Source organism: Abramis brama (assembly GCF_963993115.1).
Source record: "Abramis brama genome assembly, chromosome: 1".
Lineage (NCBI taxonomy): Eukaryota > Metazoa > Chordata > Actinopteri > Cypriniformes > Leuciscidae > Abramis > Abramis brama.
The window spans coordinates 47,780,035-47,805,375 of record NC_139963.1 but is presented as its reverse complement, the minus strand read 5'-3'; the positions used below and the strand labels follow the sequence as shown (position 1 = coordinate 47,805,375).

Genomic DNA, 25,341 nt, shown 5'->3' with positions numbered 1-25,341 from the left:
CTGGAAGATCTGGTAACCAGTGGAGTCATCGTACCAGTGAGTAACAGTGAGTGGGCTATATAGTGCCCGTTCCTAAAAAGGATGGTTCCATTCGAATTTGTGGTGACTTTAAAGTCACAGTAAACCATGTATTGTCTCCTGACCAGTATCCACTTCCCCTCATTGATGATCTGTTTGCTGGCTTGGCAGGGGGGAAGCAGTTCAGCAAACTTGATTTGAGTTACAAGTGAAAGTTGATGAGAACTCTAAGGAGTTACTGACAGTTGTCACACACAAGGGGCTTTTCAGATACCAGCGTCTGCCTTTTGGTATCACATCGGCCCCTTTGCTTTTCCAGAGGGCCATGATGGACCTGGTGTTAAGCGGCCTGTCTGGGGTGCAGTGCTACTTAGATGACATCTTGATAACAGGAGAAACCGAAGCGGAGCATCTGAGTAATTTGGATAGTACACTCCAGCGCCTAAAGGAATATGGTTTAAGAGTGAGAAAAGAGTTTTTCAAGCAGTCAGTTGAATATCTTGGTCATGTGATTGATGCTGATGGACTGCACAAGGCACCTTCAAAAGTAAGAGCCATACTATAGGCCCCAGCACCACAGAACACCAGCCAGCTCCGCTCGTTCATAGGTCTTCTAAATTACTATGGACAAATCATCAGTGACTTAGCCCCACTGTTGTAACCACTACACCAACTTCTGTGTAGTAACCAGTCATGGGAATGGACACAGCAATGTGTGAAAGCTCTGGTGAAGTCAGGTGTGCTGACCCATTTTAATCCAAAGCTTCCCCTGCAGTTAGCCTGTGATGCGTCACCTAATGGTGTGGGAGCTGTGATTTCCCACATCATGCTTTCAGGAGAAGAAAGGCCAATAGCATTTGCCCCACGCATGCTGAATAAAGCAGTGAGCGACCGGGACGGAAACCGCACTGTTCCTCCTGAATCCGAGGTTCTACTATCGGCCGTATTCTCCTCTCCAGTACCCTGGCATTGACTTTCCCGGGGAGGCTGAGAAGTGTGATCCCCTGTAGTTGGAACACACCCTCTGGTCCCCCTTCATAAAATGGGACCACCAGCCCAAAGGTACTGTCCCAGACCGCCATGCAATGTTGCAGAGGCGTGTCAGCCAAGACAGCCCCACAACATCCAGAGATTTGAGGTGCCTTGCCACCGAGGAGCTTCTTAACTACCTCGGAGACTTCAGCTTGGGTGATGGACGAGTCCACCCCTGAGCCCCCAGCCTCTGCTTCCTCAATTGAAGACGTGTCGGTGGGATTGAGGAGATCCTCGAAGTATTCCTTCCACTATCCAACGACATCCCCAGTTGAGGTCAACAGCTGCCCATCTCCACTGTAAACAGTGTTGGTATGGCACTGCTTCCCCCTCCTGAGGCGCCGGACGGTTTGCCAGAATAGTCCTTCTCCATGGCCTCATCGAACTCTTCCCAAGCCCGATTTTTTGCCTCCACAACCACCCGGGCTGCAGTCCGCTTGGCCTGCCAGTACCCATCAACAAAGGGTTACAAAGTCGATCATCGACCTCCGGCCTAGGGCGTCCTGGTGCCACGTGCACTGATGGACGCCCTTTATGCTTGAACATGGTGTTCGTTATAGACAAGTTGTAACTAGCACAGAAGTCCATCCTCTCTCCAGGAGTGTGGTTCCAGAGCCCAAGCCGTGTGTGGAGGTGATCCCGACTAGAGAGTCGGTACCTCTCAACCTCATGCACAATCTCAGGCTCCTTCCCCACCAGCGAGGTGACATTCCACATTTCTAGAGCTAGTTTCCGTGTCCAGGGATTGGGTCGTCGAGGCCCCCGACTTCGACTGCTGCCCAATCCTCTAAGCACCGGCCCCTTACGGTCCCTCCTACGGGTGGTGAGCCCGCGGGACGGCTGCCCCACGTCACTCCTTCGGGCTGAGCCCGGCAGTACCCCATGGGGGGAGGCCCGGCCACCAGGCGCTCTCATATGAGCCCCAACCCCAGGCCTGGCTCCAGGGTGGGGCCCTGGCTGCACCATGCCGGGCGATGTCATGGTACTTGATTTAAATTCAATCATAAAGGGTTTTTTGAACCGCTCTTAGTCTGACCCATCACCTAGGACCTGTTTGCCTTGGGAGACCCTACCAGGGGCATATAGCCCCAGACAACATCGCTCCTAGGGTCGTTCGGGTACTCAAACCCCTCCACCACGGTAAGGTGGCAGTTCAAGGAGGGGGGCTGCACATATCTACCACTGTTAATTACATATTTTCTTAAAGAACATAAAAACTGCTTCACTGACAGGGTCATTGAATAATGACTTATGCATTCCAGTATCGTTTATTGCATTCTTTATAGTAATACTGGCTACAGTGGACATTAGGTGGAGTACATTCATATATTTAAAAAAAAAAACACCTAATTGCAATTGTACATATAGATTTTCAACCAGTTTTGACTGAACAGGAAATCTCACAAAATCTTCAGAATAAGCATACTGAATTATATGCAGGAAAAAAAGTTAGTTAGTTTTGGAATGATTGTTTGAACGACAATACTTGTTGAAATCATCAACAAGCTGATCCTCCATTTCTGCTGTCTACAATTTCACTGTTGCGCCATGACTGACATTTATGCTTCCGTCTTCCATCATCTCACTTTCTGATTGTACATGGTTTTGTTTCACATGATATCTCCAGAGCGTGTGTGCGTTGTTCTTGTTCCCCACACAAACACTTCTGATCAAATATTTAACATGTTGAATATATTTTTTTTTTTTCCCCCGATTATCTTTTGGTGTGTACCCAGCATGAGTGAACTACATTTCAGTCAAACAAGATTTGAAGTAAAAGGACAAATAGAAACTCATGAACACTGCAACTTCCTGCTTCAAACTAATGTCAGATGACAAACAGGCAACAAAAAGGACTGATTGTGTAAAAGCAGTTTTATTTAAGTCTCCTACAGCCAGTACTGAATCAAATCATGGACAGGGGGACGTGTAGGTGGTCTCAAATGAATCATCTGAAATAGGAAGAGAAAATGAGCTGGATCATTTTAACAGTGAATTCAGCCAGAGCAAAGCATAATTCGGATGAAAGCATACTTGTCTGATAGTAGTCATAAACGTTGATGACTGCAGGCTTGAGATTTTTAACTGCAAGAACCTGTTTCAGCTGCAGTGTGTAACTCATGGGGACACCTTTGGGAACCTACAAGACAGAAAGGATGAACAGCAGCACATACACCGCACTCAAGATGGCAGCTAGTAATATACCCAGTCTCACCCCTTTCAGATACACTAGGACATGATCATCTTCAGCATCAACCCGCTCCACTAGCGGGGCGAATGATTGGGGTGAAGAACCGAGCTGAGGAAAAGACAATCGTTTACAGACAAGTACATATGGAGCTTCAAGCATTGTGACTTTCTAAAATCTTAAACCTACGAACCAGTGACGTGTCTGCTGTGAAGCCCGACAGGAGCTTAATGTCCACTAGAACCATGTTAGTGCTTGCTTTTCCACCGTCGTATCTGAATGAGGGTGATGGGGGAATAAAGAGGTTTAGTCAAAAGGATCAAGAACAGCTTCCTTTTGGAACGTAAAAATTAGATGTTTTAGGACACAAATTCAAAGCCGTTCTTACTTCACCATGAAGTTCAACATGAGATCAGCTCCAAGCGGTTGGCAGTCTCCAGTCACCTTTGCTTCAACACTCAGCGTTTTGGTGGCTTTAACGGGTGTTGGGATGTTGTAGAAACACGCAACCTATAGTATGAGTGCAGAGCAAACACAGCACAGTAAGATTTGGATGTGCACAACATAAATGGGTTGAAGATACAGACCTGCACAGACACACAAGTGGATCCTGATGCTTTAACACTATATTTGCCGGGAATGTTCTTCAGTGGCTTCTCCTGATACAGCAGCCTGTTGTCCCGATTCACTTTGAAGCTATAAGAGTCTCCTCCTACTACTGAGGACTGTACGGTAACAGTGCTGGTGCCGTCCAAGCTGAACACTTGAGCAGCGTACACAGACAGGGCATGAAGAGCCACCACAGTGTCCTAAAAACAAGCACCAGATTAAAACCTCCTCATAAATGATTGCACTCATGTTTGGTAGTCAGAGGCACCTGGGTGGAGGAAAACCCTCCATAGGGATTCTGCTGGGTCACGAGCCAATTGACAATGCGGTTAGCATAACCTAGATTAGCTGTCGTGAGAGGCTGAACAGCAAGAACCGCTAGCAGCACATAAGAGCTGATCTCCACTGCCAGAGTGTCACCAGATGTCGTCTGAGACCAATGGACCTTAGAGCCTTAGGATGAGATGGAGGGGAGAAAGTTAATGACAAAGAACCTGATGAACAAACATCAAGAGGATGGCAAGTCTCACCATCAGAAATGCCAAGATTGTTCAAGCAAGCTAAAAGCTGTGAGTGAGTGGTGGTCTCTCCAGCCAGACTGAAGGTGTAGGCCAGCAGAGCCGTTGCATAAGTGTTTCCCACGTTCCCAACGACAGGCCTCAAGCATGACAGAGCGTTGGTAATGACGGGATCCTGAAACCAAAACAAATATCAGAAATCATCTGCAAGGAGCTCACAGAACTACTGCAGATGCGTTTACCGTTGTGGGGACGCCTAGTCCGAGCAGTGATGCAGCAATGTAGGCAGTCATGGTCACCTCGTCACCAACACCACCCTAAAACACCACATTTGATTTAGAAGAATTGACTCATCTCAAGTCAATTGAGTAAGGCATAGTTTAAGAAACATGTGTTGCACCTTCATGTCGATGTGGTGCAGAGTTCCCTGCTGCATGAAACAGCCGTCTGAACCCTGCTTGCTGATCAACCAATCCTTTGCACTCTGCAGGACATGTGGATCAATGAAGACAAATTGCCTCGCTAGACCAAAAGACCTCATGACAAAGGCGGTCAACCTGGTCGTGAAAAAGGTTGTGACAAACAGAACTTACAAACTGCCGGTGCCACAACAGATTACACACAACAGTAGAACAGAGCGAAACTCACCATGTATTTGATTCATCATTACCAAATGTACTGAATGAACCATCACCATGTCTATAGTTCAATTGTCTTTGGTATCCTGATTGGGGCAAAACCCACATGTAAATTGGTCAGGGAGTTAGTTTGAAGGACTAAACCTCTTTGGAATTTAGTCTCCTACAAAGGTAAAGTGGATTTGGTCATCCATACCGCTCTTAAGGAAGCCTGTGGCGGTCTCTCGGATGGCTGCGGTGAGTTGCCCCGTGACTTCCAGGTACAGCAAGATGTAAATATTGGGAGCAAGAACAATCATATTCTGTTCTCCACAGCCATACGGCATCTGTAATAACCTATCCAGATTCTTCAGTGCACGACCCATTATGTCCCCTATGAGGTCAAACATTAAACCCACATCAGAAACAGTTATTCTACCAACCTTCACATGTCAATTTCTACTCAATTAAAGGTTTTACCAAGGACTGAAACAGAGCATCTGGCTGATCCTTGAACCACATTTTTTGGAAATGTCAGAGTCACGTCTTCAGAAAGAGCTTTTCCTGCAGACCAAAAAGAACGGATCAGAATTAAGCACTGGCTAAATTTTAGCTGTACAGGGAGAATGTATTGGGGAATCATTGAGTGCTAACAAACCCTTTGGACATAGTAACCAACTCTGGGTGTTTGTCCTTTCAACTCCTTCAGGCTATAAAAGCAATAAAACACATCAGTAGCAGCATGATCTCCATGATCAAACTCCAGTAGGCTGGTTAACACTCACCAGGACAAGAAGACTTCGAGTGACTTCATCAATGCGTCCTCTCGTAGGCACAGTCACGACTTCAGTGCCACATCGAGACCGGGATGCTTCAGCTGAAGCACTGACGGTCACACTGACAGTTCCTGCAGTGACAAGTGTATTTAGGCATTGCTCACTTCCGGTCTAATTTAGAGAGAGACAGTCCAAAACTGACCTAGAACCGAAGCTGAGAGAACCCATTTGAAGGTCTTTCTCCCATTGGCACAAAGACAGGATGAATACGGATCAGTATATGGTTTAAGAGTGAAGGCCGTGGATGAAGCTGGTGTTACTTTAACCTGCCAAGGAAACCGAGCACATGGAGCAAAGGCACATGAACTTCTATACACATCTATCTCTATAGATATATCAAAATAAACATTGCAGACCATGATGCACTTGGACAGATAGCTGAAGACTGTGGCCTTCAGCTCAAAAGACTCCCCACGGACGATGGAGTACGGCAGGGAGAGCTCCAGGAAGAAGGGCTGGAAGACTGTCAGGAGGGCAGGAGGAGCCAGACCGAAACCTTTTGAGGAAAGGCAGAACGCCTCAGTCTCCCATGTGGTAATGGTGTCAGGAACAGTGAGAGGAACTTGTGTGGATCCAGTGTCTCTGAAGGACAGCACAAGAGAAAGATAAGAGGAACAGAAGTATAAAGTGGTTAAAGCTGCAGTCGGCAAGATTTTTTTTATCACATTCAATGAAACAGACACTGCTCCTACAGGACATAAATCAGCCAGTTTAAGAAAAAAAAACCTGCGCCTCCACCTAGAGCCTGTTATTTGTTTTGCAAAAACTCCAGTTTCACTCCCAGTTCTTCTGGTCCAATCAGCACGGGGCTGTGTGAGATCTGACAGTCAATCACAGGTCATGCACACGCCACAGATACCCCCTCCCCCCTCTTGCACATTACAATATCACGTGCACATGGCTGAAGTTTGCAGGTGTGTTGGATTGTACAAAAGCGTGGTGGCGTAGAGAAAATCTACTAACAAGCTTCCATTTCCTCGGTTAACCAGAGCTACGAGGTCCAAAACAACTGAGGAAAGACACCTGTAGAAAAGGAAACAAAGAAAGCAACTGTGCCTGTAATAAAACCAGGATCAACATTGGCATTTGAAAGGTGGAGGGATCCAAGTTACGGTATTTCAAAGGGTTAAAGCTGGATGCAGAGCGTGCCACATTTCATCTGGACAGGTAATTGTGCTTTATCAACCATTGACTATTTCTGAGTGTTAAGTAATTCAAGTATGCTTGGTGTTGAGGATGCTGAAGAGTAGTGTTTTTGGCGGCCTGTTTTAATTTAAGTTTTAGTCTAGTCTTTGTGTCAAGCTGTCGTTTTAGTTTATTAGTTTTAGTCACATTCATACTTTTTTTTTTTTAGTCTAGTCTAGTTTTAGTCAATGAAAATTGTATTTTAGTCTCTTTTTAGTAATGCAATTCTATTTAACCCAGGCAATATAGAATTTCAAACAACGTTGTCTTATTATATTTAGGGCTGTGACTGTGGCAGTTTTTTTTACCACCGCGGTAATGGACCAACTACCGGCGGTGGTTGGGGGTTTATTTAAAAAAAAAAAAACTCGTTTTATATTTCCACACAAAAATGCGTGATATAGCCTACCACTCTGCGCTTTGAGAGAGATGTGGGACACGAGCAGGAAAGAGACATCGATCTCTTTATGATATCTTCGTGTTTTCTACTTGATGTAAATTGGTCTGAAGAACAAATTAATTTTATCCTCCACAAGGGCGAGATATTTAGGCTGTTTGAGATTGCGCTGCCAGAGAAAGTGAAACTAAATTTTTTAAACCCGCGTGTGAAACACGCTTTACAACTAAACTTGACGCACCCTATGTCTAGTATAACAAGCACAAACTGTGTTAAGAATTTGACATGCAAGTACAAATGTAGGCTCTGTCCTACAGCGTTTTTCTACTTTACCACAGTAAAGAATATGAATATAATAGGCCTAATTAAAAGCGAACCAGTGAAGAAACGTTTATAATCCCTTTAGAAAATGGGTGAGACGTGAGTGAAGATTTGGGAAAAGAAACAGATTCCATGCAGGGATGAGTCACGATTTTTGGATATTCGATTAGTTTAATTATAGAATATCGGATAGGTTGTGTGATTATTCTCTCATAAAATCTCCATGTTCTGGTGCTGATGCAGTGACGCGTTCATGTAACCGGAGGGTGACGCTGCCAATAACATACAGCTGTCACAAAGAACCGGCAAAAGTAATGATTATGAATGTGTCAAATATATCAATGAGACATTTTAATAGAATAACTAATGGAGTAATATTGTTAAAGTCGCTGATAATCGGGTGAACAGATCGCAAACCAGAATTTAAAGTTGACAAAGCTATGGGTTCATGCACAAAGCTATGGGTTCACGCACAACTCATTTGTCCTGATGTTTTAGCATTTCATCTCGTCTCGTTTTGGTCAACGAAAATGAAGACATTTTAGCATAGTTTTTATTTTGTAAACCACATTTAATCTTGTTTTTATTCATCAACGATATTGCATTATACATGCATTTTAGTTAGTCACATGACCAGCATTTACGTCTCTACTCGTTTTTGTCAGGTGATAAGTTCGTTGACGACAATATTTCATCATAATTTGTTGACGAAAGCAACACTGAAGAGACGGGCGCGTTCACAGAAAATCTGGTGCACACGCACTGACGAGCACAAACTCAATGGAAGGGTGCTCGGTAGTTCTGGGAGAGCAGCATGAGAGTTGTAAACATTAAAAATTTTGGCTAAGTCTCCTCAATCTGCCAGGCTTGCCGACTGCAGCTTTAAGTAGCTTTAGAAGGAATTCACTAACCCCACTTGAGCAAGCTGCCAGAGCCATGTTTCTGGAAAGTAAGTCCTGACAGTCCTGACAGTCCCTTCTGAAGAGGGAGTGTCGGGTCCAGGCTTTTCTGCTTCTGGAAGAGCCATTTCAGCAGGAGGACCATTCAATATCATTACTGAGAAAGAAAAGTTATTTCACCCATTTACCATCAACAGTATTAGTGTCTGTAGAATAAGCATTGTTCATAACTGCCCCTCATTGCAATTATGGAAATTTTAACAAACAATTTGTCCATCCACAAAGCAAGCGGAATAACCTCCTACAACAAGGCAAGTTCACCATGTCATGCAAAATGGTTTATGGAAAGAACTGGCCATCTGCATAGACCTACTTTCTGGACCTCTACGATACAGCGGGCATGGAGGGGCTTGTACAGCAAGATTTGTTGCGATCTTCATTCCCAGGCTCTGTCATAGTAACAAGTCAACAGACCAATTTAAAGTCAATGACTCCATACTATTCAGTGACTACATTATTCAGTGACTACATGATCATTTATGGTTTTCTACCTTGAAGGTTGTGTAGGCTTGATTTGTAGGAGCAGGGTAGGCAGAATCTATATTAAAAGCTAGACGGGGGAAAAAACCTAGACACTCTGGTTCATCCTCAACACCTTGTGGGTAACCTGATAGCGATCGCACTGGGAGCAAGTCAAACACCTGGAACCATAAATCAGTGTTAGTATGTCACATGTTTAACTAAACCCATTGTTTTGTATGGTGGTCACAGCTTATAGGTGTTAATGTACACTAAAACTGCTATAACATGATAGCATAGGTTTGTCCAATGAACCATTAGCATTACTCAGTCTAAAGCCGAACCATACTGTCAATCAAGACCAACAATTTAAATTTAAACAATTTAAAACTGCACATGGATACCATTTTAGCACTCAGACGTCTTCCTGGCTCCAAGATCCAGATGCTCTGATCTACAGCACTGATGCCACACAGAGAGCCTGCTTCAGCAGAGACAGTCAGAACATTTTCCTCAGCAGGAACGGCCATAGCAGGAGAGAACTGTAGAGACACCTGGAACAAGGACCAACACGCTGTAGGACATGTCATCATACCCCACTTGAAGGCAAAAGATGCTAGCGCACATCATACCTGGTTTTGGAAACGAGTTTCTGTCTCAAACAATGCACTACCAACAACAAAATTCTCACTGGGCAGAACGCAGTAGACCAGAATCTGCACTACTGGAGCCATATCAACACTGACAGACAGCTGGAACGACACAGAGCCGCTGGTGACGATATTAGAAGCCCTCGCTTTCACAGTCTGAAATCCATGGAGGACGATCAATCCTCTGGACAAGACCTGACAAAAACAAAAAGGTGCATAAAAACAGGCGAGTGCAATGTTTATTAAAAAAAGCCTAATGTCCACTCACCATATAGATGATGTCAACGCTGTAGTCACCAGCCTCGCCAACAAAAGAATACTTCACTGTCACTGGAAACGCAGAATCAAATTTGAGTGGCTGCTCGAGCTTCACTATAGTCAGTTCACTAGATGGGTTACTGGAAGCATCAGGTTGGAGAAGCTGAACAACCCTTGTATCTGCAGTGAAGTATGGCGATTTGTAACCATTGACAACTGCTGGAGTCGCACTTGCCTGGGGAACAACGAATGGAATGGGTTTCTAGCAATTGTGAGAAGTCCATTTAAAAAAACAGAGCAAATTGTACCATCAGATTCAGAGCAGCTTTAGGAAGACTAGCAGTGCAGAGGGAGAACGAGGCCAGTCCTTTCTGGTTTGTGGTCAGATTCTGCAGCAGTTTGTTGGGCCAGCGGTTATCAAGGAGATAAACCGCTTTATTTGCGACTGGAGTACCATCAAAACGAGACACAGATATCTGTTGGGAATCAAGGTTAGGAAAGGGAACAAATGTAAAGGCTTCTGCGACAAAGGGAGAACTTTTACTTGCCTTTCCTTTAATCGTTGATCCAGGTTCAAAATAATCTGGGAGGTCCACAAACGTGACCTTGCCGACTTCAAATGTAATGGACACTGTTGCAGATTTCGACATCAATACATCTGGGGAAAAACACACTGAATAAACAAGTCAACTCACTTCGTACACGTCATTGGTCCAGATCAGCCAATAGCTCACCTGTTCCCTCCTCAGTGACATTCACATTTACAAGCAGCGCATCTTTCAGATTATTTTCAAATTTGGTGTTAAAAAACATTGATGTGTCGACGGTAAGGGAGGCGCAGCCGGTGGCACTCATCTGGTAGCAGAACAAAGGGTTACATTTAAGTCAAGTACAAGCAGAAGAAAAACCCTCCACTGCAAGTCAGGAGTCACACCTCTGCGGTTTTAGTCAAGCACCAATGGGTCAACTCAGGAACCACAGCATATGGAAATGGCTCACGACATACTTCCACCAAGGCTTGACCGGGTACAGGTTGGCCATATGTGTATCTGGAAATATCACAAGGAACAAGATCAAGAACTGTCCAACCACAAAACTGTCCAACCACAAGACAAGAAAATAACGGCCACTCACTTGGCACAAGCCTCAACTTTCAGTCCCACATCTGCAACGCTGTACGTCTGTGGTGCGTTTACGGTCACGTCAAACTTGGGCAAAACTAAACCAGAAATTAGAAGTGTTAACCTCAGATCTGTCATTGAACTGTTGCACATTATATACAAAGGGTTCATAACTTACCATATTTTTTCACCTCAAAAACATGGGAGATCATTTGGTCACCAATAAAAGCCTTTAGTGTGTACATCCCTATCTGAGCTTCTGGGTTTAGCTCATGAGAAAGCTGCAATATCCAACCCGTTGAGGAAATGTTTGTCCACTGACCAATTCTGTTATTATTATTGTCCTATTAAAACAATGAACAGCTCAGAAATACTGCAAACAAAGCAAGTGCAAAAAAAGCATTGTCTCCATTGCACCAGAGAATTCTCACCTCCACCACCACCAGACTGTACTGCAAGACAAAGACAGGAATGTTAAGCATTTAAAAAGAACATACTGATGCAGCAATCATGCAAAGAAATTCAAATTGCAAAACTAAGCATGCAAACATGCAATTTGTTCATGGTCAGGCCTTACCAACTGATCAAGAGGCAAAAACTTGCTATCCATGGTGACAACTCGGAAATTCACTGCAAAAACAGCAATAAAGGCTCACACTGCAGAATGCAACTGAAAACGATCAGAACTTGTAGTGTAGTGGACTATACATCTCTAATAGTCAACCAAGGTTCATTCACAGCTCACCTGTTTGTCCTGGATTGTAGATGGGTTTGTCTGTCTGGATGAAGGTCAAAGGCAGGTAGCGTCTAAACATGACTTTCCTCTCTTCAGTCGCTTTAAAGACCTTCCCTTGGACTTCTACCTTCATCGTCTGCACAGAATCTGCATCTACTTGAGGAGCCTGTAGAGAAACTGTTACCAACAAACCAGACAAAAACAAACAGAACAAAAACAAAAGAGCATCTAAAAACAGACCTGGAAACAAAAGCACTGGTGAAATGGCTTTGAAGAAACCTGCTGCACAAGTTGAGTCATCCCATTTTCCTCATCAAGCAGAGAAACTGTAATCGTGAGACTTTCTTGGGGTTTCAGAAGACTTGCACACAATTTGGCATTAGATCCAGTTTCAATCACTGCAGGGAACGTCACCATGAATAACCTGTGTAAACAGCATGAAGTTTAGGTTCAGGAACCAAAGGGAATCCAGTCAGAACATTTACATGTTGGCTGAACGTCCACAGAAAGTGGCTACCACAGGGTTGCCAAGTCTATGCATCAAAAATAGCTCAAATAAATCATCTGTCAGGGAGGGGTTGGAGTGGGCAGCAGATGTGGTATTAGAGCTGCACGATTCTGGACAAAATGTTGTGCAACTTAGAAGTTCAAACAATGTTAATTGATGCAGTGCATTTAAAAAAAGGGGGGGGAAATCAGTTTGAATGACTCATAAATACTTCACTTGTTTCATTACTGCATGAATCAGCTTTGAGTGAATTCCTTGAATGATTCAATGACATTTTAACCAGTCACCACCTAGTGGTGTACAATCAAAACAATCATTTGGAGCGACAACTTCTTATATGACAATTGCTCTCTCTGGCTCAGCAGCACCAACGCAGATTTGAATGTTCCGTTTGATTGTCCAAGGTTTAATTAAGTCAAATCTTTGTCACTTAGGAATAAGGCTGTGTGGGTGTTCAAAAAATCACAATCTCTTAGCGATTAATCATGCACCTCTAGGTTGTATGTTGTTCTATGTAGCCATCTTTAAAACTACATCAGCATAAACATTAGGCTGCTTCTATTCTCTTCAAAGCCCATGGTACTCACGGCTTTTTCTGTCCATCAACAGCAAAGAGGAAAAGGACTAAAATGAGCCCTTTCCAAACACAAATCTCCCTCACAGCCATGAAGAGCAATCATCCAAGACTACAATAGACAGAAATCAAGAGTCTCTTTCAGAAACCCTGCAGCACTTCTGTTAAGATCCACACTGCTCTACAGCTTAACTCTAAATCAGCTGCACTGATGCCAGCGTTATTTAAACGCTCTTAATAATTCAGAACAGCTTGATTTAGCACTCACAGGCAATCTGGACATCTTTAGGGCGGAGCCCCGGTAATTAATCACAGGGTTGCCAACTCTGAAACACAGTTTTCTCCCTTGCGGTTGGTAACAAATCCTTCCCTCCCGAAACCCTAAAATTATATATATATATAATTTTATAATATATATATATATATATATATATATATATATATATATATATATATATATTCAGAAAGCTTATTTTATTTCATTCTTTCTTATTTTTTTAAAATTGTATTTACCTTTAAATTACTAGATTTGATCAATAAATAATAAATAAATAAATAAATAAATAGTAATTGCACATTCCTCACATTATTTCAACTTAAATTCAAAATAGCTCACAATTTCATGCATAAACCTTTTAAGTCAGCTCAAAAAAATCACAGATTGTGTGTCTTTGCCGAACTCCTGTGGGGTAAAAAAATAATATAACATAACATTTCATGACTCTTGCCACTAGATGACCTTATAGGTCTATATGGAGCAAATGAACAGTTTCCACTGGGCCTAAAGTCAGTTTCTCTTCAGTATGCATTCAGATACACATGTAGACATTATAAAACATTTTTTTGGTAAAGTTTTAGCATTTTTAGTTAGAATTTTTAGCTTTTTAGGTTTTTCTATGTGTACTGAAGCATTCTTCGCATTCCATTCATTCCAATGGGCGTCAAATTGACGTGCGAACGAAGCATTGTTACTTTTTTCAATTTCAACCACAAGACGATAAAGTTTTATATGTGGATATTTTTCTTACACAAACACATCGCTTCACTTCAGAAGGCCTTTATTAGCCCCCCATGAGCCATGTGAAGCATTTTTATGATGAATAGATGCAATTTTATAATGGATAGATGCACTTAATCATGATGGATGCGCTTTTATGGACTTCAAAAAATATACAGCCATTCACTCCAAAGCTTGGAAGAGCCAGGACTTTTTTTTATATAACTCTGATTGTATTCGCCTGAAAGAAGAATGCCATATACACTTAGGATGGCTTGAGGGTGAGTAAATCATGGGCTAATTTTTATGTTTGGATGAACTATCCCTTTAATGCAAAGGGATATTTTGCATTATTTTCCTTGGGAAATAAGATACATTTTTGTACCCCATTGGCAGATTTTTTGCAAAATAAGCAAATTTTCCCCCAGGAAAAACTAAATACCTTATGCCGTTTTTCTTATGTAAAAAATGATTTAAGAATCTTTAGATATTTTGACTGGAAACAAGACAAAAATGCTAAGTAAGAAAAGCATTTTTTGCAGTGCAGTCCATTAATTCATTGCACACTTTTCTACATAATATCGGGGATGCAGAGCGGGAAGGAAAATGTGCCTCGCTCTCGCACTCATTCTGAGAGTTTTTGTGTCGTTTCCTGGACACAAACCCGTGAGAGCCATCAAAGAGGAGTTTTACACAGTTGCAGGTCAAAGGTGTAGAAATCGGTTTAACTGAGGCTAATCTGATGATATGAAATGGACTTGACTTACCCTACTTTCTCGGGTTTAACAAACCTCCCATTCTGAAACGGAAAACCCAGAGATTCCCTCCTTATTTCAGGGTTAACATACGCAGAGTTTTCACTTAAGCACCTTTCTGAAACAGGACCCAGGGGGCTGTTTCATTAAAGATGCTAAGAAAAGCAGACCTAACAAATAAGTTAGGGCTGGAGTGGTTTCATAAAAGGTAATTGAAGTTCACGCAATCCCACTAATTTGATCCAGGTTTGTGTAGTCTAGTGCTGCATCTCAATTCACCAAACCCAAATAAGTTACCAGAACTCAAAAAATTTGAGGCAATCGATTGCCTCAATTTTTTTGAGTTCTGGTAACTTATTTGGGTTTACAGTGTACTAATACTACGCCCTAAAAGTATGTACTCTTTTTATGAAGAAAAGTACGTACTTTTGAGTGTGTAGCAGAATAGTAGACAAGCTTTGGGACATGCTATCATATCATAAAATAGTTCGCTAGTTACACGCATCCTGTCACGTGTCCTGTTGTTTCACTGCCCTCACTATGTGTGGAGATATGCAGCAAGCTTAACACTCCTCCCTTGATCTAACCTCTCTACTTAACCGTCGGCCACGGACATCTGCCATGTTTTGTAGTTTTCTGAACTCTTTTAAGTTTTTGTTAAATTAGTTTGTAGTTCTGAATGGGATCCTCCTCCAAAGTGCAATGGCTTGTGGCAATATTAGCTGTTAGGGTGTTTCTCAAACAGAAGGCAGCATATCTCGGCTGCCACGTCATCAAGCGACGCTGAAGGCCATCTCAATTTGAAGGATACTTGGAAGGCAGCCTTCGTTTCGCGTCCTTCATTCTGCCTGTTTTGAGGGATGCATCGGATGTATCCTTCGCTGCCTTAAATCACCCACAATCAGGGTTCGAAATGAGGGGGGTCTGGGGGGGTCCCAGACCCTCCATAAGTAATTAGGAACCCCCCATAAGAATTTATTTTTGGATTTTGGGGGGTCCCCAACAAATATATTTTAACAAAAATTATTGTGAAAATTATAGGTCTTTAGTGACGTTTTATATTTATAACAGTAATTAATTTATTTCCTAGCGTGAGGCAGCAATCAGGGCAGCTATTAGCCGAGTAAGTTCCTATACAGCGTCAGATTGTTGTTGTGGTGCTCCCGCAGACATGCACTAGCTATACGCTGCAAAACGAAACCACACAAAGAGTGAAATCCTGAATGAAAATCTTGTAAGTGCTTCGATTATGTTTATATCTCCATAACTGCTTATAGTAAAATATTAGGAGTTTGAGTTTCTATATCAAAAGTTGCATTAACTAGATACCCAGTGTAATGATTAGAAGAGTACGTTTGTCAACGTTTCTTGCTAGCTGTATGTGTATGAAGCCAAATGATCTGCCAGCTAACAGCAGACTATGGAAGCTTGTTTCCGCCACAGAGTGAAAAATAAAAAAGTGAGACTTTTTAATCTCACAATTTTGACTTTTTTTCTCACAATTGCGAGTTTACATCTCACAATTCTGTCTTTTTATCTCAGAATTGCGTGATATAAAGTTGCAATTGCATGATATATAGTCAGAATCATGAGATATAAACTCGCAATTGCGAGAAATATACTTGAAATTCTGACGATTTTTCTTAGAATTGCATGTTTATATCTCACAATTCTGACTCTATAATACACAATTGGGAGATATAAAGTCAGAATTGCATGATATAAAGTCGCAATTGCGTGTTATAAAGTCAGAATTGTGAGATATAAACTATTCTGAGGTAAAAAAAAAAAAGTCTGTCTTTTTTTCCTTAGAATCGGATTTTATATCTCACAATTGTGAGTTTATATCACAAGACTGGAACCTTAAACAACTCCTCACTACCTGGTCCAGTCTTGAGCCCTTCTCTCCTGGGTGTCCTCCTGTGGTTCAGGGAGCATGGTGTGGCCATAAGTGGGGATATACGTGGGATGTTTCATTAGGTCCCGCTACTGCCTGATGACAGACCACTTCTAAATTTTTATGACGTGACCTGCATCAAGATGACCCTCCAGATACTTAAGAGTGGCAAGTACTTCCTTTTGGGACTAAGTGCAGCCCCTGCTGTGCATCCTTCACCCTCCAGCGACACGTGGCACTGCACAGTTCTCCTGACGAGGATGTAAGATTCTCTGTGGACAGATGGTTGGTTCTATGTGGACAACTGTCTACATAGTTTGAGTTCTGTTCAAGAAGCACGACTGTTAGCTGATAAGTTATGTGCCCTCTTATTCTCTGGCATTTTCGACATCCGACAATGGGCCAGTAATATAGCGGAAGTTGTCAGTCACCTACCTCCAGAAGCCAGGTCCCCTAAGCTGGAGTTGTGGCTTTCTCAAGACCAAGCCGGCACACAAGAGTCAACCTTGGGCCTGAGCTGGCACTGCGAGCTGGATCATCTTGGGTTCAAACATGGACCTGTTACATTCAATGCCTTGATGATGCAGAGCATCTACCGGGTGCTGACGAGTCAGTACGACCCCCTTGGTGTCATATACTACCCGAGCCAAGGTTATCGTGCTGCAGCTTTGGCTAAACCACCGGGACTGGGATGATCCACAACTCCCAGGTGAGCTCAGGCAAGCATGGACAGACTGGAAAGGGGAGCTTACATTTCTATCACAGGTAACAGTCCCTAGGTGTTATAACTTTTCCTATATGGATAAATCAGATGTATGCCTGGTGATTCAAGTTTTCAGTGATGCCTCTGAGCATATGGGGCTGTTGCTTACCTGTATTCAGAAGGTCACCAGGGAGAACTCCACTTTGCCTTTCTTCTAGCCCAATCTAAAGTGGCCCCTCGAAAGCAGCAGTCAATACCGAGGCTCGAGTCTGGAGGATGTGGAAGATTCTGGATTTTCCTTCTCTGGAACGGAATCTGGAATCTCTTTTTATAGAACGGATTCTTGAATCTCTTTTTCTAGAACGGACTCTGGATGTGGCACCCGAAGAGTGGAGTGATTTCTCAGGGTCACCCTAACGGACATGAGGTGAGGATCCGCTGATTTCTATGTAAGATCCGCACTGTTGGACACAGCCTTCCACGCCAGGGGAAAGGCTGGAGTGTTGCTTTCCTGGATCGGGGAATAATTGGATACTCTTGCGAGGCGGCCATGGCGGCTAGAGACTCTGGACGGGCGGAGACAAGGGAGCACACTGTTGTCTCAAAATGATGAAACCAAAGATTCAGCTGTATTTGATGCATCACCCCACCACAGTATGAGGTCCAAAAATTGTGTCACACATCAGTTTTTCGTTCACAGCAGTTTGCATGCAGACATTGTCATCTAATCCATCTTGGAAGCAGTTGATAAGGATACGATCATCCCACACCTTAAGGTAACAGTACTTCAGGAATTCCTCCACATACTCATCTATTTTCCTGCCATTTTGATATATTGTGCCGAGAGAAGACTCAGGTTCAGGAAAAACTCCAGCTGAGTTCATTTTGATTTAGTTCTGGTCGTCTGTGTCACAGTGTCTGGTTTGTGTTCCCTTGGTGTCCACTAGAGGTCCACTTCCCCCTAGGGGTCATTCTCATTAGGAACTGCATTTCCCACAATCCTAGTCTGCACTCATCACTGTTCATTGTACCCAGCTGTTCCCCATCATGATTGTTAGTTCTGTGTGTATTTATACCCTGTCTGTTTTAGTGTTTGTTATACAGTCCTTGTTATTCGTCACACCACCTTTGAGGTCTGTTGATCATCTGTGTCTTGTTCTGTTCGTGTATTTTTGGATTACTTACATTGAGTTTGACCTTTGCCTGGACTGTTTACGAGTACGGATTTCCCCAATAAATATTACTTACTGCTATTGGATCTTCTCCTCTTTTCCTGTGAGTGGATTGTGACAGAAGGACTCCGTCTCCAAGGATCCAGCGGTATGTTTTCCGGTGTTTCTTCCCCAGCCATCGAGCGGGAGAGAAGGATTGGTTTTGAGGGAACCCGCCTAGTCATTTTCCGTGGGACCCGGGGAGGTCGCAGAGGAGTGAGTGGTCGAGAGGAAAGCCAACATCACTCTCCGCCATGGTCCCCCTTCGACCCTGGACTCGTGAGGGACGGATCGGAGCCGCTGTCTCGCCATCGCGGACGGAGAAGGTGGAGGAGGCACACGTTTGCCGATCCAGAAACTGTTCACGTCACGTCTGTCGATCCAGAGACTGTTCACGTCACGTCTGCCGAACCTGTGTCTTCGGAACAAGATGGCCGCTGACACGTTATTGGATTATTTTTCTATGCTATCCAAGATCCTAGAGATTCCCAGGAGTGTTCAGGTCACGTCTGCCGATCCAGAGACGGTTCACGTTACGTCTGCCGATCCAGAGACCGTTCACGTCACGTCTGCCGATCCAGAGACCGTTCACGTCACGTCTGCCGATCCAGAGACCGTTCACGTCACGTCTGCCGATCCAGAGACCGTTCACGTCACGTCTGCCGATCCAGAGACCGTTCACGTCACGTCTGCCGAGCCTGTGTCTTCGGACAAGATGGCCGCCGCCGAGCCTGTTCACGTCACATCTGCCGAGCCTGTGTCTTCGGACAAGATGGCCGCCGCCGAGCCTGTTCACGTCACATCTGCCGAGCCTGTGTCTTCGGACAAGATGGCCGCCGCCGAGCCTGTTCACGTCACATCTGCCGAGCCTGTGTCGTCGGACAAGATGGCCGCCGTCGAGCCTGGGTCTTCGGACAAGATGGCCGCTGCCGAGCCGGATCCAGTGTCTGCGGACAAGAGGGTCTCCGCCGAGCCTGTTCACGTCACGTCTGCCTAGCCTGTGTCTTCAGACAAGATGGAGAGGATGATCACCGCCGAGCCGGCGTCGGTTCCTGAGCCGGTGGTGTCTGTTCCTGAGCCGGTGGTGTCTGTTTTCCTGAGCCGGTGGTGTCTGCTCCTGAGCCGGTGGTGTCTGTTCCAGTTCCTGAGCCGGTGGTGTCCGTTCCAGTTCCTGAGCCGGTGGTGTCTGTTCCTGAGCCCGTGGTGTCTGTTCCAGTTTCTGAGCCGGAGCCGGTGGTGTCTGCTCCTGAGCCGGTGGTGTCTGCTCCTGAGCCGGTGGTGTCTGCTCCTGAGCCGGTGGTGTCTGCTCCTGAGCCGGTGGTGTCTGCTCCTGAGCCGGTGGTGTCTGCTCCAGCTCCTGAGCCGGTGGTGTCTGCTCCAGCTCCTGAGCCGGTGGTGTCTGCTCCAGCTCCTGAGCCGGTGGTGTCTGCTCCTGAGCCGGTGGTGTCTGCTCCTGAGCCGGTGGTGTCTGCTCCTGAGCCGGTGGTCTGTTCCAGTTCCTGAGCCGGTGGTGTCTGCTCCTGAGCCGGTGGTCTGTTCCAGTTCCTGAGCCGGTGGTGTCTGTTCCTGAGCCGGTGGTGTCTGTTCCAGTTCCTGAGCCGGTGGTGTCTGTTTCTGAGCCGGTGGTGTCTGCTCCTGAGCCGGTGGTGTCTGTTCCTGAGCCGGTGGTGTCTGTTCCTGAGCCGGTGGTGTCTGTTCCTGAGCCGGTGGTGTCTGTTCCTGAGCCGGTGGTGTCTGTTCCTGAGCCGGTGGTGTCTGTTCCAGTTCCTGAGCCGGTGGTGTCTGTTCCTGAGCCGGTGGTGTCTGTTCCTGAGCCGGTGGTGTCTGCTCCTGAGCCAGTGGTGTCTGTTCCAGTTCCTGAGCCGGTGGTGTCTGCTCCTGAGCCGGTGGTGTCTGCTCCTGAGCCGGTGGTGTCTGTTCCTGAGCCGGTGGTGTCTGTTCCAGTTTCTGAGCCGGTGGTGTCTGTTTCTGAGCCGGTGGTGTCTGCTCCTGAGCCGGTGGTGTCTGTTCCTGAGCCGGTGGTGTCTGCTCCTGAGCCGGTGGTGTCTGCTCCTGAGCCGGTGGTGTCTGTTCCAGTTCCTGAGCCGGTGGTGTCTGCTCCTGAGCCGGTGGTGTCTGCTCCTGAGCCGGTGGTGTCTGTTCCTGAGCCAGTGGTGTCTGTTCCTGAGCCGGTGGTGTCTGTTCCAGTTCCTGAGCCGGTGGTGTCTGTTCCTGAGCCGGTGGTGTCTGTTCCAGTTCCTGAGCCGGTGGTGTCTGCTCCTGAGCCGGTGGTGTCTGTTCCTGAGCCGGTGGTGTCTGTTCCAGTTCCTGAGCCGGTGGTGTCTGTTTCTGAGCCGGTGGTGTCTGCTCCTGAGCCGGTGGTGTCTGTTCCTGAGCCGGTGGTGTCTGCTCCTGAGCCGGTGGTGTCTGTTCCAGTTCCTGAGCCGGTGGTGTCTGTTTCTGAGCCGGTGGTGTCTGCTCCTGAGCCGGTGGTGTCTGTTCCAGTTCCTGAGCCGGTGGTGTCTGTTTCTGAGCCGGTGGTGTCTGTTCCTGAGCCGGTGGTGTCTGTTCCTGAGCCGGTGGTGTCTGTTCCTGAGCCGGTGGTGTCTGTTCCAGTTCCTGAGCCGGTGGTGTCTGTTCCTGAGCCGGTGGTGTCTGCTCCTGAGCCGGTGGTGTCTGTTCCAGTTCCTGAGCCGGTGGTGTCTGTTCCTGAGCCGGTGGTGTCTGCTCCTGAGCCGGTGGTGTCTGTTCCAGTTCCTGAGCCGGTGGTGTCTGCTCCTGAGCCGGTGGTGTCTGCTCCTGAGCCGGTGGTGTCTGCTCCTGAGCCGGTGGTGTCTGTTCCTGAGCCAGTGGTGTCTGTTCCAGTTCCTGAGCCGGTGGTGTCTGTTCCTGAGCCGGTGGTGTCTGCTCCTGAGCCGGTGGTGTCTGTTCCAGTTCCTGAGCCGGTGGTGTCTGCTCCTGAGCCGGTGGTGTCTGTTCCTGAGCCGGTGGTGTCTGTTCCTGAGCCGGTGGTGTCTGCTCCTGAGCCGGTGGTGTCTGTTCCTGAGCCGGTGGTGTCCGTTCCAGTTCCTGAGCCGGGGGGTGGTTCCTGAGCCGGTGGTGTCTGTTCCAGTTTCTGAGCCGGAGCCGGTGGTGTCTGTTCCTGTTCCTGAGCCGGAGTCTGTTCCTGTTCCTGAGCCGGTGTCTGTTCCTGAGCCGGTGTCTGTTCCGTGGCCGCCCGAGGGGTCGTCTCCGCCGTGGCCGCCCGAGGGGTCGTCTCCGCCGTGGCCGCCCGAGGGGTCGTCTTCGTCGTGGCCGCCCGATGGACTGTTTGCTCCACCCTGGCCGCCTGAGGGAAAGTCTCCACCCTGGCCGCCTGATGGACTGTTTGCTCCACCCTGGCCGCCTGAGAGAAAGTCTCCGCCCTGGCCGCCTGATGGACTGTCTGCTCCGCCCTGGCCGCCTGATGGATCGTCTGCTTCGCCCTGGCCGCCCGATGGGTTGTCTGCTTCACCCTGGCCGCCGGCTAAGCCATCACCCCCTGTTTATGTTCCCCTCCATGGTCCTGGCCCTCCATCCCTCCCCCTGATCCTCAACAAAAGTCCAGGAGGGAGGTGGAATGGTGGAGTTGTTTTTTTGTTATATCTTGGAGCGTCTGGTAGCCGCTCCGTAGAGGGGGGGTTATGTCACAGTGTCCGGTTTGTGTTCCCTTGGTGTCCACTAGAGGTCCACTTCCCCCTAGGGGTCATTCTCATTAGGAACTGCATTTCCCACAATCCTTGTCTGCACTCATCACTGTTCATTGTACCCAGCTGTTAAATATACCCAATAAATATTACTTACTGCTATTGGATCTTCTCCTCTTTTCCTATGAGTGGATTGTGACAGTCTGTCACTATCAGAAAATGAGACAGCAGATGCAAAAGTTCTTTATTGAAATGTGCAAACACAAGGAATGAATCAGTTTAGCCACAACTATCAGAGAAAGTCACTGAGTCACCACTTAGCTGTTAATTGAAAGTCTCTCCCTTGCAGGCATGGATGAATGAAGATTGTCAATGCAAGGAAGATAAAAAAAAACAAAAAAAAAAACAATGAGTGTATGAAAGTTGGAAATAAAATGCAATAAAAAATAATAAATGTAAAATAAAATATTGGGCAGTGACTGCTTTTAATTTTATCTGTTATCTTTAATCTGTTTCTTGACTGAGATAATGTGGATGTCAGTCAGTAATCGTGGATTTTGAGTGAGTTCACTGTTGGTCAGAGCTTCTGTCCTGCCGTCTGTTTCATAATTTATGGACAGACAGAGAGGCGAGCTGCACATGCTTCATGCTGGTGAAGGGCACGACATGAAAGAGAGACAGAGAGAGAAGGGAGATTGAGAGATGCTGATTGGTCTTGCAGGACTCCATGGCAACAGATGCTGAGTGTGTTTGATAAGAGATGAAGCCGTCAGACTGTAAGTAGCTCTTCACACTGATCTGTGTGTAAATCTGACCTCATCATCATCATCAGGTAGATGTTTGATTCTCATTCAGCTTCTCTTTCTAAACCAAACTATTTCTCTCTTGATTTCATTCTCATCTATTGCTGTGTCTCTCTGTTGACTGTTTGAACCTGCTTTATTCTTGTCATCATTGATGGTGTTTCTTCCAGAACATTTTAATTCAGAAATGTCACACCACTTTACTAAAAGTGCATGGTAATACTATGTTTACCGCAGTACTGTGTGGTTACCATATTTATGTATCATTGTTTTTTACATTATTACCATCAGACTCTAAAAATGGCTTTAACATGGTACTATATGCCCATAAAAACATTGAAATACCATGGTGCTTTTTATAATTGCAACTAAAGTCAATCTAAGAAAAGTCCTTTCCTTCTTAGTTAATCAATAGACAAATCGAAATTTATTTAATAACAAATCTATTTTTAAATGATAGATTATGGATGTTGCTAACTGTTCGACCCAGGAGTTTTCAATATTTTAGATGCCAAACATGATCATCCTCGTGTGACGGACCCCCCATCCTAAAATTTAAAAGACATGCGTGTCTCAAGAATCAATTTATACTGTAAAAAAATTAATATTATTGTCTCAGTATTTTTTTGGGTAAATATATTCATCATTACTAATGTCTAATGTTTATTTATTTATTAATGTGTAACTCCTTTATTATAATATTAGTTTTTATTATTGTGATTATTTTGTCTGAACATCACTCTAAAAAATTAGAGTTAAAAACAACCATTTTTAGGGTTATTTATATACAATCAGCACCTGGGAAAAAATATTAAAATAACCCAATTGTCATGCTGTGGCTGTAATAATCACACAATGCAGGAGAATCTAAACAACCAATATTTATTATTCTACAACGTGAGATCGCAGGAGCAAACTAACACACAACCACATAAAGCAAAGACAATACCGGATGATGAAACAAAGGAAACTGAGAACTCAAATATCAACTGAACAGAAACAGGTGTGTGGAACCAATTAACAATCAAGGAAACTAACTAGGGAACACAGGCAGGCAAAACAGGGATAAAACACAGTGAAAACAAAACCACACTAAACATACATGTAACACCAATGAAATAACCCAACAGCCTGAACCCATCATTTGGGGTACAAATATATAAATATAATAATACAAATAATGGTGTTTTTACCGTGAAGGAGAACCCCTATTTATTTTAATCTAAATAATTTTAATCTGTGAACATGGATTTTGTGGAGTTGAAAATGTTGATCTCTGCTCTTGCTCCAGACTCCAGCATGGATCAAACTAGCGAGGACTGTGGGAAGCATCGCATGGTTAACCTCCGGCCTGCTCCGCTCTTCCGTACGGTGGGTCTGACGGGTCTGTCGGGTAGTTTACCACCCCATCGTCGCCTGCGTTCAGTCTTAAACACGACCCGAATCATATCGGGTCAATCTGTTGACCGTTCTGTCCCGTTAACAGGTGGATCTCACCAAAACACACCCTTAAACGGACTCAAATGCATTCAGACACGAGACAGGCAATTACCCAAAATTTCATGTGCAAAACCTCAAAAAGATGATGAGACATCCATGAATAAACAGTTGCAAACGGTCAGCGTTCAGCACTGGCATCAAGGCAGACGGCTAAACACTACAGCGAGGACCCGCGGCAGAGACGTGGGAATTAGGACTGAAAAGGAAGAGTACTTGTTTGAAGAAGTTTGGAGGGGACAGATGCCGAAGATGACGAGAAAAAACAAAAATAAACTTGTAAAAATAAGAGACGAGGCATCAGAGCTCAGCCAGTGGATACAGAGTTTGGAAATAACAGACAGGAAGAGGGAACAAACCACAGAACGATACTGGAATGACTCTGGTGGGCGTGGCTTCAGGGCGGAGCCAGTATGTAAATGGGAGGAGCAAAAGAGGAGAGACCGACGCCCACACTTCCTGCCGCCCCTCACTCAAAGCGACTGTTTGCTTAACGTCCCTCTGCTTCTTCCGGACAATTCCCCGCCACCATCACCTTGCTCTCCGTCAGACATCCTGTTCTTTCCTCTATATGTTCCTCACATCCAGACAGGGGCGTAACACAAGATCCCGGGCCCTATGCATAGGCAGTCCTGATGGGCCCCCATGTTCCTCAAAAAAAATAAAAATAATAATAATATGGCCTCTGCACACATGAATCTGTAGACCTAGATATTTATAGTGTAATAACTATTAACTGTAAATGCTTAGCGTAGCCTGATAATTTGTCATGTGTGCACACACATTTCAAACCTCCTTTCAACATTCTCTAGCCTACTTTACTGTGGTTACTAAGTTTAAGCTAAATG

General features: G+C 45.1%; 2 protein-coding genes across 2 annotated transcripts; one reads left to right on the top strand and one right to left on the bottom strand.

The window, feature by feature from the left end:
* Nucleotides 1-2,961: 2,961 nt before the first annotated feature.
* LOC311097456 (alpha-2-macroglobulin-like) lies at nt 2,962-13,292 on the bottom strand (the record flags this gene model as incomplete). Its single annotated transcript, XM_084137131.1, has 33 exons — nt 13,255-13,292; nt 12,145-12,328; nt 11,914-12,103; nt 11,746-11,798; nt 11,600-11,620; nt 11,347-11,512; nt 11,182-11,266; nt 10,982-11,096; nt 10,782-10,902; nt 10,596-10,705; nt 10,356-10,523; nt 10,058-10,282; nt 9,772-9,984; nt 9,561-9,693; nt 8,633-8,777; nt 8,463-8,522; nt 6,175-6,400; nt 5,961-6,084; nt 5,768-5,889; nt 5,641-5,692; nt 5,463-5,546; nt 5,200-5,376; nt 5,014-5,089; nt 4,766-4,922; nt 4,608-4,682; nt 4,378-4,540; nt 4,116-4,300; nt 3,826-4,047; nt 3,627-3,748; nt 3,432-3,513; nt 3,266-3,349; nt 3,085-3,190; nt 2,962-3,002 (listed from the first exon to the last, which is right to left on the bottom strand). The coding sequence occupies exons 2-33, from the start codon at nt 12,319-12,321 to the stop codon at nt 2,962-2,964; spliced, it is 4,080 nt and encodes a 1,359-aa protein (XP_083993257.1). The 5' UTR covers nt 12,322-12,328; nt 13,255-13,292.
* Nucleotides 13,293-22,882: 9,590 nt separating this feature from the next.
* LOC311081539 (uncharacterized protein) lies at nt 22,883-25,135 on the top strand. The gene is made up of 2 exons (XM_084112085.1): nt 22,883-22,969; nt 24,288-25,135. Exons 1-2 carry the CDS (start codon nt 22,954-22,956, stop codon nt 25,091-25,093), a joined length of 822 nt encoding a protein of 273 aa, XP_083968211.1. The 5' UTR covers nt 22,883-22,953; the 3' UTR covers nt 25,094-25,135.
* Nucleotides 25,136-25,341: the final 206 nt, after the last annotated feature.